At 36.3% G+C, this 13912-nt stretch overlaps 2 protein-coding genes across 2 annotated transcripts; both read right to left on the bottom strand.

The window, feature by feature from the left end:
- Positions 1 to 839: 839 nt before the first annotated feature.
- On the bottom strand, positions 840 to 3807 carry LOC100789133 (NADH dehydrogenase [ubiquinone] 1 alpha subcomplex subunit 13-B). The gene is made up of 3 exons (XM_003535921.5): positions 3469 to 3807; positions 1244 to 1315; positions 840 to 1146 (listed from the first exon to the last, which is right to left on the bottom strand). Exons 1-3 carry the CDS (start codon positions 3681 to 3683, stop codon positions 1002 to 1004), a joined length of 432 nt encoding a protein of 143 aa, XP_003535969.1. The 5' UTR covers positions 3684 to 3807; the 3' UTR covers positions 840 to 1001.
- Positions 3808 to 8663: 4856 nt separating this feature from the next.
- LOC102662214 (protein MAIN-LIKE 1-like) lies at positions 8664 to 9540 on the bottom strand. The gene is made up of 2 exons (XM_006590046.1): positions 9295 to 9540; positions 8664 to 9209 (listed from the first exon to the last, which is right to left on the bottom strand). The coding sequence occupies exons 1-2, from the start codon at positions 9538 to 9540 to the stop codon at positions 8664 to 8666; spliced, it is 792 nt and encodes a 263-aa protein (XP_006590109.1).
- Between the last annotated feature and the right edge of the window lie 4372 nt (positions 9541 to 13912).

Raw genomic sequence — 13912 nt, 5'->3', positions numbered from 1 at the left:
ATTCAACGGCTGAACAAACTTGGCATCGTGCATAACCTAGTTCGGTCACGCATGCTAAGGGTAACAACAGAGAACTACAAATGATTCAGGCTCTCGGCTATATTATTGGTTTCTGTTTCCTCAAAACAATCAGCCTCAAATTTCTAATCACACATTTGAGTGTCCAGAGTCAGACACCTGCCCGTTAATGGCTTGAATAGATGAGAGAAAAAGGTACAAGCGGCTTAAGGTAGTGTTGAACCAAACCATATGCAATTTAAGATATGTTCATGATCCTCTGGCATTTCATGTTCACTTAATCACTTCATATCAGTTGCTTAGGAAATACTATCTCCAATCCTATATATAAGAAATAAAATATAGCATTTTCTTGATTATAATTATAAGAAACATATAAGAAATAAAATATAACATTTTCTTGATTATAATTATAAGAAACATATAAAAAATAAAATATAATATTTTCTTGATTCTAATTATAAAAAACATAGGATTATTTTATTGCTAAATTTCTTTTATATCCCTAATGATTACTCACTTTTTTCCGTGAGAGTGATTACATTTATTGAGTTATTAACAAAAACAAGGTACACTCATTGGTTGAAAATTTTTCTTTCAAAAAATAATTATATCTTGAATCATTTCATGAAAGATTTTCCAAATTGCTCAATGGCCAAGACGATTTGAGAAATGTTGGAATTAACCCTTCTTTACCCCAATTAAGTTTCCACCTTATTCTTCTAGAAATCAGAGCTTCGATGCAGTACAATTTCCTATGCCAAGAATGTGCAGTCATACTGGTGGTATACATCAGAGAGAGGTGCGATTGCCATGCCACATAAAGTACAAATTCAAAATGCATTCTTGTTTTAAAATTTCGCAAAGCAGCTACAAATGTTTCAGATACAAATTTATTTTAGAGACTGGACAAAAGAAAGTACCAGCATGTAAAGAACATTCAAGAAGCAGACCAAATTCTGATAGAGATGGCTGAAATAACATCACCAGACATCGGGACGCAACTCACCACTTGCTGGGGGCACCCATCTACTAGAGTGATACACACTTTCACCAACTTTCCAACCAGGCACATCCTTCATCACTTCTGCCTCATACTCGAGATATTTATGCCACTCTTTAACAAATCTACGGAGAAAAACAGACAAAATGGAGATGTTAAATGGCTAGCACAATAGCACTTGTCAATGTGACGATACAGATTTGGTGAAAGCATCTCATATACCTCTCATCCTCTTCAGCCTGTAGCACGGGCAGTATGGATCGGCGGGCAGCATATTTTTCTTCCTTCAGGGCCCTATAGGAAATGGAACATTATGATACATCAGTTTTAGTTTTTGAGTGGGAACTGAAGTCTGAAAACAAGCCTATGTGGTCTGGTTCTTCCTTAAAGAGCTATTTCTATTTTTCAATGTAACACCCCACCAATCCCCAAAACCAATCATGAGGGAAGAATATAGAACAGTGAAATCAGAGACTGTCATAGTGAGAAGTAAATGAATATGCACTAATGTACATTTCTTTATGGACAAAATCTAGGTGTAGTACCTTAGGTACTTTTGATATTTTCCAAATAAAATTGGAGTGAGAGTGATAAGTGATAACTCATAAAGGTTAACAACTTAACACTAAAGGTCAGCCCTTGTTACCAAATAGAAACTCCAATTTTGTTTGAAAAACAACACCAAGAGCACTTAAAGTGTTGCATCAAGGTTTTGTCCTTCCTCTATATCTTTTTTCCTGCAAGCACATAAGAGATGAACAATTTTCCATTTACGCAAGAAGCTAACAGCTGCTTTGTTTCTACTTTCCAGACAAATTCATAATTGATCCAACCTAGTTTCTTACGGAAAGAAGATTAATAAGAGTATTCATTATTTTCCTGGACAACTGCTACAACTCATCAAAGGGAAAAAAACTTTTCAATTTTTCCTGCATATTATTTTCAACTGAAAATATTTCTTAGGGAAGTATTTCATGTAAGAATTTAATTCAAGAAGCTATTTTCTACTGAAAACATTTTCCACTGTCAAATTATATTCTGCTGAAATCGATCCTTGATTGTTTCTACTAACTAGATTAAGTAAAACATTTTTCCATCAGATAGCTTGCATATAAATTGTAACCAAACAAGGTTAATAAAATACAAAGTGGAAATCAAGGAAACAACCAAATCACAGAGGAGGCAAACAAACCAAATTGTCTGGTTAGGGTCATTAGTTAACAGTATATGCATTCAAATACATTAATGAAATGCAGATTCCAAGGGTACCCACTTTGACATCAAGGATAGAAGCAGATCCTAACAGTAATAATTCATCACCATAATTACAAGTCAATGCCATAAAAATCACTCCCCCTAATGATTCATAGTCTTGAGGAGCTAAAAAATGTTCAATTCCAAAATTTGTCGAAAACACTTTAATTTCTATATTAATAGATAGCCTGAATTGACAAATTAGGAGCTCAAAACATTCAATTAAATCCCAAAATTGTCGACAAAACTTCAAATACAAGAATGCATAAACCTAAGATTGATTCCTTCATTAGATTACTAACTGTTCAATACAAAGTAGAATTAACTCCCACAGAATGTATAAACTTCAATTGCTAGCATGATCCGCAACCATCAGGGCCATTAGTTAACAGATTTTCATTCAAATTCAAAAGAAATGCAGACTCCGAGGTAGTCATTTTGAAATCAATGAAAGAAGCAGATTCCCACAGACAAATATTAAATGTACAAGTCACAGCAACAAAAGTCTTTCATGCCCATGATTCATAGTCTTGATTATGAAGGTGCTCAAAACGTTCAATTCAATCCCAAAAACACTTCAAATATAAGGTTTGAAAATACACATTTCTATATCCATATATGCCGTTAAAGAAGAGAAATGCTAAGATCACACTCTTAGACACGCTCTTTTGAAGACACTCTTTTATTGGTTGAAATTGACTGAATATCACAAAATTTTGCAAGTCTCACATCATATTAAATAAATCTTCCTCCTGATTGTGTAGTTTTCAATAAATTCCAACCAACAGAGGAGAATGAGTTAGAAAGAGTGTGTTCCTAGCACTTTTGGATAATAGATATAGGATGGACACGGAAAAGAGGGAAAGACGACTAACAACAACACTGAATGGTGAATATGTTACGAATAATATGATGTAAACTCAAAACACCTATTAATTTTAACAATTAGGTCAAGCAGTCGCCCAAGCTTTCTATCAATGTGATTAACAACCACAATTTAATTAATTAATTAATTAACATAACGAAATCAGAGCCAGGATACCTAAGATTGATTTGATTCGTCGATTAAATGACTAGATTGTTCAATTCAAAAAGGAATTTACTACTACTACTACTACTACAGAACGTATGAACTTGAATTGCTAGTACGATCCTGAACGAAGAGAAATAAATGATAATAAGAAAGAAAGTACCTTCGGATCTTGTTGCCCTGGCCGACCTGGTACATGCCCCAAGAGAAAGCGCCGAAGGTGGTGAGGAAGATGGCAACGGCGCTGGGGCCCTTGTTCGGGATGCGCCGGGCGAACCGGACCGGAGCGAACCCGCCCGGCGGTGGACCGTCCTGGAGAACCGGCATGTCCTTCACGCTCGCCATCCCGGGCTTCTTCCTTATATGTGCCTCCGTCATCTTTCTTTCTTCGCCGCGATCTCTTCTCTTCTTCTTCTCTGGCTACGATACAATAACAACAACAATGGAATGCACGCACGCACGCTCTCGCTTTGTGTTGTTCTCTTCTCCGTGTGAGTCTGATAAAGAGAAAACCCAAATGGGCTCGCTAGTTCGGGTTTTTAATTCGGGTCGGAGCTAACCCAATTTGTTTGGGTTTGTTGTAGGTTGTTGGGCCTCATTGCGTCAAACGTTGCAGGGATTTGCTAGGGGCACCCAGCAGCATTGCTGGTGCACCCAGCAAATTTTCAAAATGGCAAAAATGCCCTTCAGCCTTTTTGCGAACTTTCTTCGGCTGGCACTCGCGGAAGAAGAACTGCGGAAGAACCATCTTCCGTGGAACTACGCGGAAGAACTTCTTCCGCCAGAGTCAACGGAAGAAGGTTCTTCCGTGGGTTAATTAGTTAAATTATTTTGTTAATTTTAAGATTATTTGGTATTAGTTAAATGATTTTTTCCTCTCACAAGTTGACCAATGGTCGATTCTTGTATGCACCGCATGATATGTATTGGTCACTTTTTTCCTCAAATTATTTACAGTAAAATTCATTTTGGACTCGTCGTTCTTCACAGTTACACACACTCTAGTCACGCACTTCTTCCTCTCTCCATTTCTCTAACTCTGACCATGCAATTGGCGTTGGTCTCATTGCATTCTCTGTAGAAATGACGAACAAGGACAAAGGAAAAGGCAAGGAGGTCGCCAGAAAAGGTTCTGCCGGCAAGCGCAAGGGCGCCTTCGACGATTACAAGACCGGTGGTGGCCAAAAGAGAAACAAGCGAGGTGTCCTTCAGTTATTTCTGACGACGAATTAAATGTCGCGCCAAGAAGGATGGACATGCCAGATAAGGGCCAGAGTAGCAGGTCACGTGTCGTCCCTCAAGAGGAAATGTTGGCCCGAAACTAATTTTTTTGAGTTTTGGGTCTTCCGTTGCAGGCCCTGTTTGAATGAACCGGTGTCTCCTATTATTTTTTTGGATTCGTTAACGTGCAAACATGAGATAGGCCACCTTTGGAGAGTCTCACGGCTTTCCCAGATAATTTAAAAAAAAACCCCGAACAGGGGTACTTAGGCAAGTTTACATGGCCTGAAACTAACTTTTTTGAGTTTTGGGCCTTCCGTTGCAGGCCCTGTTCGAATGAACTGGTGTCTCCTGTTATTTTTTTTGGATTCGTTGACGTACAAACATGAGGCAGGCCACCTTTGGAGAGTCTCACGGCTTTCCCAGATAATTTAAAAAAAAACCCCGAACAGGGGTACTTAGGCAAGTTTACATGGCCCGAAACTAACTTTTTTGAGTTTTGGGCCTTCCGTTGTAGGCTCTGTTCGAATGAACCGGTGTCTCCTGTTATTTTTTTTGGATTATTTGACGTGCAAACATGAGACAGGCCACCTTTGGAGAGTCTCATGGCTTTCCCAGATAATTTTAAAAAAAAACCCCGAACAGGGGTACTTAGGCAAGTTTACATGGCCCGAAACTAACTTTTTTGAGTTTTGAGCCTTCTGTTGCAGGCCCTATTCGAATGAACCGGTGTCTCCTGTTATTTTTTTTGGATTCGTTGACGTGCAAACATGAGACAGGCCACCTTTGGAGAGTCTCACGACTTTCCCAGATAATTTTAAAAAAACCCCGAACAGGGGTACTTAGGCAAGTTTACATGGCCTGAAACCAACCTTTTTCTCAAACAACAATGATTGACGTGACCCAACAGTGAATGACGTGACAAGAGGTTGCTTTAGTTTTATGCTTCACAATGTAAAATAGTCACAGGTCTGGTAAAAGGGAAGCCATGTGCCTGACTGGGCCATTTATATAAATGATAGATGGGGATGTCCATGGTACTCAACAACAACTAGTATTCAGAGTTTTTCAAATTAATTTTCGATAAACAATGGCATTCTTAGGAGAGACTTCGTCCCAGACGATCGTGAACTCGAGGTTGGCATTCATTTTTCAAAATGGAACCGTCATTCACAACGAGTGTGGGGTTTATTTTCAAAGTTCTGGTCCAGTGCCCATGCGAGTACCAAACCTATGCGATTTTTCAACTCTCAAAAGCAGAATACACAACAGTCTTCGGCTAAACAACAATGAAGTTGTGGATGAAATTCATTACCGGCGACCAGTGGAAGATACAGGTAACAACATTTACTTTGAAAGTATGCAATTGAAAAATGACATGGATGTGAACACCATGTTAATGTATAATGACCAATTTTCATTTGTTGGACCGATTGAGTTGTTATGTACCGTTGGTAGAACAACAGATGCAATTTTAAACTTACTTGAACACCCCAGCATCCCTACACATGATGTGGTTCTGTATTACAACGGAAGGTGGAACATGCCACGCCAAAACAACTTTGTGGGTTACGCGTTCACCGGAATAAATCCAAAAAAATTTGATATTCCAAAAGGATGTAGCATAGATCAACTGAAGGATTTGATCAAGCAAGTAGCACCTAAAGGGAATCCTCCTCATGGGATTCACGAATCCCAAGTTGTAAGGCGTTTGTTTTATCGACAACCTAGTCATTTGGAATATTTTGAGAAAGTTTTAGAATTTAAAATTGTTGAGCTGAAATGTGACGACGACGTGCTGAAGGTGCTGGTAGAGTCTAATTACTGGAAACAATTTGTGCCAATAGAAATTTTGGCTCTCTTTAGTAAAATGGTTATGGAAAATGAAGACGATGTGGTTACGTCCTTGCGTGATTGAATGCTAGTTAAATGTTAGGCTGTTTTGTGCAAATTAAATTTGTGTCCATGATGTTCTAGTCGATGTAATATGTCTTAGTGTGTCAATTTGTTATGTTTGTGACCCATTTGTAATGTGTAGTATGTATGAAAAAGGAATAAAAGTTTTATTATCAACTTTTAGCAAAAAAATTTATAAGGAATAAATGCTTGTGACCCGTTCGTGCAAATTAAAATTTGTAACTTATTTTGTCCAATCAATTACATTTAATTAAAATTTGTAACTTATTTGTTTCAATCAATTTAAATTTGTAACTTATTTGTTTTAATGACTAACTTATTTTTTAAAAAATTTCTAGCTTCTTTTTTAAAATTTCTAACTCATTTTTTTAAAAATTTGTAACTTATTTTTTTAAATTTCAAACTTATTTTTTTAAATGACTAACTTATTTTTTAAAAAATTTCTAGCTTATTTTTTTAAATGTCTAACTTATTTTTTTAAAATTTTAACTTATTTTTTTGAAATTTGTAACTTGTTTTTCATTAAATTATATAATAATTTTAAGTAAAAATTAAAATTTGTATGTTATTTGTTTCAATGACTAACTTATTTTTTTAAAGTTTCTAGCTTAGTTTTTTTTTTTTAAATTTCTAACTCATTTTTTTTAAAAATTTCTAACTTATTTTTTAAAATTGGTAACTTATTTTTTAAATGTCTAACTTATTTTTTTTTAAATTTCTAACTTATTTTTTTCAACAATTAAAATTTGTAAGTTATTTGTTTCAATCAATTTCTAACTTATTATTTTAAATTTCTAACTTATTTATTTTAAATTTGTAACTTCTTTATTTGAAATTTCTAACTTATTGTTGTTTAAATTATATAATAATTTTCAGTATAACTTAAAATTTCTAACTTATTTTGTCCAATTAATTACATTCAATTAAAATTTCTAAGTTATTTGTTTCAATCAATTAAAATTTGTAACTTATGTTTTTAAAATTTCTAACTTATTTTTTAATATGTCTAACTTCATAAAGAAATAGAGACATTATATTTAAGTAAAAACATACATAAAGACATAATTTAAGTAAAAACATAATTTAAATACATAAAGAAATATAGACATTATCTAAGTCAATGTGTTTTAACAAATACAAAAACAAATACTAAAATTTAAATACATAAACAAATACAATAAAAAAGATAAATCATAATCTATGCGGGGTCTTTGTCGCGGCCTAAGACTGTCATCTGGGTCGTCATCTCTAGCTATCCTCAGGCAAAGATCCATGATATCATATAAGTCAGTCCCTGCAGTCACCATCCTGAGGTTGATGACGCGCTCCAACTGCTCAGCAATCCTTCCCATCCTGACACATGCTGTGCAATCAACCTGTCTCAGTGAAAATAACAAGTGAGTATGAATTTATAAAAAATAATAAAATTAAGAAAAAGTACATAGCTTACCACAGAATGCGCAGGGGGATCTGACGTGACTGGAACCTGGGCGACAGGTGGCTCCACGAAGTCATCATCAGGAGTGGGAAGGGGAGACACAGGTCTGGGCTCAGCAGTGTCCTCCGTCGGCGTCACAAAGGGGTGTGAAATCTGAAAAAACCACTCCATGTAGTTTGGGGCCACCTGCCCAGGAACTACACAAAGCTCCCCTGTAGGCACTACATGATCTGAAAACTGTACCCATCGGTCGTCTATATCAGTACCTGTCAACGAATCACGAACCGGTGGCGGAGGAACTATTTGAATGTACCCCATCTGCCGAACCACCCTTTCTGGTCGAAGGTAGACGATGATCGGACCCCATCTGACTTGCCCCATGTACGAGGAGATCAAGTCATAGCCCCGAACTTCCCGATGCTCAGCATACGACATCCAACAGACGTCAGTGACTGTTAGGGCATCAATACGTGCTCTGTAAGGGGCTCCCTTAATGCCGGTCATCTGGGCCTTACCCGTAAACCACCTACAGGCACATGGGCTAGCCTCAGCATAACCATCGTCAACAACAGACCTGTGGACTGATGGAAAGTGCTTGTAAATCCAGCACTACAAACAAAAAGTCAACATCAGCAATCAAACATGGATTGAATTTTACTTTAATTTAAATTACAAGCAGCGATAGTCACCTGAAGTAGTGAAATGTAACCAGCCATCTGCCGTGTAGGGGCCTGCGACGCCTCGTTAAGCTGATCGTACATGTGTACCAAAGCGGCCTCTCCCTAAGAGAATGTCCCTACTTGTGCCAGGTCTCTGAATGCCTGCAGGTGCACAACATGGACATGGGTTGCACTCTTGTTAGCGAAAAGAGTGCAACCAACCAAATGAAGTAGGTACGCCGGAGCTGCAGCAACCCACTGCCTAGCCCGACACCTACTCTGGTACATGTCCCGAAGCCAGGACAACCGAACATGAGGCCCACCTGCCTGATGTGTCTCAGCTGTAGCCTCGTCTGGGGTGACCTGAAGTAGCTCTGTCAACAATGCAACTGCGTCAGATGTAGCCAGCGGCCCAAATGAATGCAGCGCGCCAGTAATCAGGACGTGCAGGAGCGACAAAACATCGTCTAGAGTGATCGTCACCTCCCCTACTGGGAGGTGGAAGCTGCTCGTCTCCCTATGCCACCTCTCAACAAAGGAGGATATGAGTCTAGGATCAGTGGTGATCACAGAACACCTGAATAATGGATCCAATCCGGTGGCCGCAGTCGGTCTCCCAAATTTATCTACTTTCCTACCATGGGAGACCAACTTGAGATCGGGTCGCTCCTAAATTGAATAACAATTTATAAATTTGTGTATTTCAAAATAAAAGAAATTACTTTCTAATTACTGGAATAAAATATGTACGTACCTGTCCACGCCATATGCTGTGTGCCACATGATCAGCAAATCCTATCAAAACAGATGGATCGCGTGGCCCACCAGGGAACCCCTCATCATCAGCAGCTGTCCCATCACTAGCCACTCGATCAGACTCAGCACCATCGATGGCTCCTGTCCTCTCTGGGCTACCATCAGATGCATCAGGCACATCCTCAGCCAACTGAGGAACATCCTCAGGCAACTGAGGAACATCCTCAGCCACATCCTCAGCCATCTGGGTAACCAGTTACCTACGTGCTGAGGCAGTGGGCCTACGACGGCGAGGAACATCCTCAGCCACATCCTGACTAAGGTCTCTGCCTCTACCTGTGCCTACCACACGACGTAGACCTCGTGTTCTAACCATGATCTGAAATCATGAAGAACACTCAAATAATTTGTGTAACAAAGCTTTGGAATTCTAACTAATCCACATAATTTATCCAAACCCACAGATTATATATTTAGTTCAACATAATTTATCCAAATAATTGACATACAAATGCATATATAAATCACACCAAATATAATTCAATTGATTAGTAGAACTCAAATCCTGTCATTGTGATTCTCTCAAGACACAATTCTAGTTATTAAACCAGAAGGTTTATTTTTCTTTGCTTTATACATTGCTATTACAATCAATTACTGTGGTATAAATTCCTTTAATTCATCTCTAAGTTCAAGTTAAATCAAAGAAATTATATGAACTGTCTAACTTAACATCATCACACGAATTTCATTAACTAAGCAATTTCTCACAGTGCAAATGGTTCTGACAAGCCTTGAACAGTGGTAACCCTGTGTCTCTTGAATAGCAGAGCCACTGCTATTCAAGTAGGCATCATGACGGGGTTTTTCCATCCCCGCCCTGAAACTCAAATTACTTAGGAGTGGATTTTTTGAATTACATTTATATGGAGTGAAACACTTTGATTGATTGTGAATTGAGAATTTATAAAAATAGAGAGTATGGTCAAATATTCAAAAAGGGAACAAGGCTTGTGGATCCATGTGGGTGCTTGGATTTGTAATCACCAACTGCACATGAATCTTAGTTACAATGAAAGTGAACTATTACAATATTCTAGTTCATATGGTAAGGTATGGAGAAAAGAGTAAGCACCCGAACAAAGCATTTGTTCTTACTAGGAAGGGCTAGATACATAGCTCACATGTGTCATTTAATTTGTCCTAGTTGTCTATTATTCTTTCAATAAGAGCTTTTCATCCTTGTCAAGGAAGGGATTCAATGGTCAGAAATAGACAGCTAGGCTTTATCAACAAATAAGGATATTTGGTTTGTATTGAGTATTAGTAATACTAATTGCCCATAATTCCTGCCAATTTCTAGCCTTATTTTTATTTTTTAAATTTTAATTAAGCTAATTATGTCAACGTATATGCTTTGTAAAGAAATTCCTACTAAACTTTTTCATACCATTTAGAGTGCATTTGGTTTGAAATGGCTTAGATTTGTAACTAATACAAATACATGTAACTAATACAAATGTGGGTGCTTGGATTTGTAATCACCAAGTGCATCATTTTGTATTCAAAATTCTCAACACATCATTTTGTATTCAAAATTCTCAATACATCAAATTAGAGGAATCAAGGTGCTCCATCATTTCTAACTCAATTTGTTAACTAGCTATTTATGTTGTATTTTAGAATATTATCTTCTACTAACACATGATGCTACTAGCTAGACTCGTCTCATGCTCGATCTTTGTCCCGTAACAGGCATAGCACATCATGTTCTTTTAAATTGTAGCTGAGGTTCCTCACCAAAGTGTCATATTTCCTGTGAAAAGGAATTGGATAACCAATTTAATTTTGCTCTTTCATGTTGTGTTCCACATAACAATTCAATTTATGCAGTGTATACAGTCATTTACACATCCTAACCAAATGACAGTTCAATTTAGACATCCTAATGCATAAGTCAATCACACCAAATCACAGCAAATAACAATTCAATTTAGACATCCCAATAGCAACTAAAAAACACAAAATTAGGGAGTTTGTGTAACTTAAATACAATATACACTCTGTGACACCTAATAATTTGCTGGTTCAGACATAATTTTCAAGAAAAATAACCAATATACAGCAAAATGCATCCTGCGGAAGAAGTTTGGCAGGTTCTTCCGTGAGAAGAAAGTCTGCGGAAGAAGGTTCCGCAGGTTCTTCCGCGAGCAGAAAATGTAGTCTGCGGAAGAAGGTGTTCTTCCGCGAGTGTGACAGGACAAAAATGGAGTCAGCGAAGAAACATAATATAAAAAATTATAAATGATGGATAAATACCTATATCAATATTTTCCTGTGTCATATTTACATCATCATCAGTGGAATCTGAGTTGTCATTGCCGACAAATTGATCATGCTGTGTAGTGTTAGTTGGTGTCTGATGTTCATCTGGATAATAAACAACCAATTTGGCATTCTATATATAAGTTGACTGTAGAACAAAATCTGAAAAGAATGTAATAATAAATAAAATGTGTGCATGTAGATATTTGATAATAGCATAAGAATAAAAATTACCTCTGTGAATGTCTAACTGTGTCATATTGGAATAAGTATTACTGGCTTGGCATGTGGATGTAGAAGCAGTTGTTATATTATTTTGATTGTCATAAGATGACATCAAATTTCTCTAGATGGAAGAAACATTGATTGTATGTCTTTTTGAGCAATGTCTAGAATCATTCATATATAAAGTCCCGTGTGATGGTGGTGTATATTGGAAGCTTGTAGCGGGGTTATTATTATCGTTAATGGTTGCACTACATTGTGAGTTAGACTGCAAGTTTTCTATAACAATAGTTTTTGTAAGTATAATATAATATTAATATGATATGAAAAATAATAATGTATAAATGTATTACAAATTGCAAATTAGAAATCTGTATTAAGTATTACCATTAGTAGCTGAACGTTGTTTTTTCCGTTCTTGTAAAATACTTTGCCTACGCTTCCTTCGCTCAGCATATTTGTCCATGAGTAGTTTGATTTCTGCAACAACTGCCTTATAATTGCCAAACAACACCAAAATCAAACATTGAAATTGTGTTAAATAAGTTGCTAAATACCTATATTGATCTTTTCATGTGTCATATTTACATCATTATCGGTGGAATGTGAGCTGTCATGGGCGACAAATTGATTATGTTGTGTAGTGTTAGTTGCTCTCCCATGTTTATCTGCATAATAAATAGACAATTTGGCATTCTATATATAAGTTGACTATAGAACAAACTTTGAAAAGGATGTAATAATAAATAAAATGTGTGCATGTAGATATTTGATAATAGCATAACAATAAAAATGACCTCTATGAATGTCTGACTGTGTCATATTGAAATAAGGATTACTGCCTTGGCATGTGGATGTAGAAGCAGTTGTTCTATTTTTTTGATGCTCAAAAGATGACATCAAATTTCTCTGGATGCAAGAAACATTGACTGCATGTCTTTTTGAGCAACGTTCAGAATCATTTATAGATAAAGTCCCGTGTGATGGTGGTGTAGATTGGAAGCTTGTAGCAGGGTTATTATTATGGCTAATGGTTGAACTACATTGTGAGATACACTACAAGTTGTCTATAACAATAGTTTTTGTAAGTATAATATAATATTAATGTGATGATATGAAGAATAATAATAATCTATAAATGAATTACAAATTACAAATTACAAATTTGTATTAAGTATTACCATAGGTAGCTGAACATTGTCTTTTTCGTTTTTGTAAAATAGTTTTCCCACGCTTCCTTTGTTCAGCATATATGTCCATGAGTAGTTCGATTTTTGCAACAATTGGCTTATAATTGCCAAACAACAGGAAAATCAAATGTTGAAACTGAGTTAAATAAGTTGTTGTAGTAGGCTGACTTTAAAATGATACCAATATTATAGTTATTTGCATTTGCTTCAGCGACTAAAGGGATATGTCTTTCCAATAGAAAAGGCAGAACATCATAAAACAATAGAAAAAATTGTATTCAAACACGCATTAAATTTCATACTCAATGGTTTAGTGCAGTACAAATGATCTGCTGCTCTAAAATGTTAGGTTTGCAAATTCTCTGTTGTGTGAACATTTATGATCATCGTTTTTCTTATTGAAGTTGTAAACATGTAATTTTTGATGAGGGAGGAAACAAAATGTTGGAAAATAAATGGGGCATTGCCAGATGAATCGGAAGTTACAAAAGTTTTTTAACAATTGTTTCATAGCATTAATATTGATATTGATATTGATATTGATATTGATATTGATTGATTGACATCAAGGGGGATTGACAAAGGCCGTTGAATCAGGGAAATAAGTTGGTAGAGTTGGTGAATCCAGCTAACCCATGAAGCTTAGTCAGTGTTGCTGGTAAACGTGTATTTATATGTGTTCTATTAAATGCATTGAGGCATTGAGCGTGGCATCCCAAAAAATAGCCGCCTATAAAACATAGAACAATCATACCATATATTTTTATAGCTGCACACATTAAATGCATTTGCAGATAATGAGGTCAGTAACAAAATAATAATAATTGTAAAGTATTCAAAAAATCAGTGTATTGAATATTGTATATATGAATAATA

The sequence above is a fragment of the Glycine max genome, chromosome 10, assembly GCF_000004515.6.
Source record: "Glycine max cultivar Williams 82 chromosome 10, Glycine_max_v4.0, whole genome shotgun sequence".
Taxonomy (NCBI): Eukaryota; Viridiplantae; Streptophyta; class Magnoliopsida; order Fabales; family Fabaceae; genus Glycine; species Glycine max.
The sequence above is the reverse complement of the archived record's forward strand: the minus strand, read 5'-3'. Positions and strand labels throughout refer to the sequence as shown.

What these genes read in the sequence shown, in the direction of transcription:
- LOC100789133 (XM_003535921.5), bottom strand. Translation starts at nt 3,683, where the DNA reads ATGACGGAGGCACATATAAGGAAGAAGCCCGGGATGGCGAGCGTGAAG. An exon ending in CAGGGCAACAAGATCCGAAG is followed by an intron (nt 1,316 to 3,468) that starts GTACTTTCTTTC and finishes CATTTCCTATAG; the next exon opens with GGCCCTGAAGGAAGAAAAAT. An exon ending in CAGGCTGAAGAGGATGAGAG is followed by an intron (nt 1,147 to 1,243) that starts GTATATGAGATG and finishes TTTTCTCCGTAG; the next exon opens with ATTTGTTAAAGAGTGGCATA.
- LOC102662214 (XM_006590046.1), bottom strand. Translation starts at nt 9,540, where the DNA reads ATGGCTGAGGATGTGGCTGAGGATGTTCCTCAGTTGCCTGAGGATGTT. An exon ending in ACAGCATATGGCGTGGACAG is followed by an intron (nt 9,210 to 9,294) that starts GTACGTACATAT and finishes TATTCAATTTAG; the next exon opens with GAGCGACCCGATCTCAAGTT.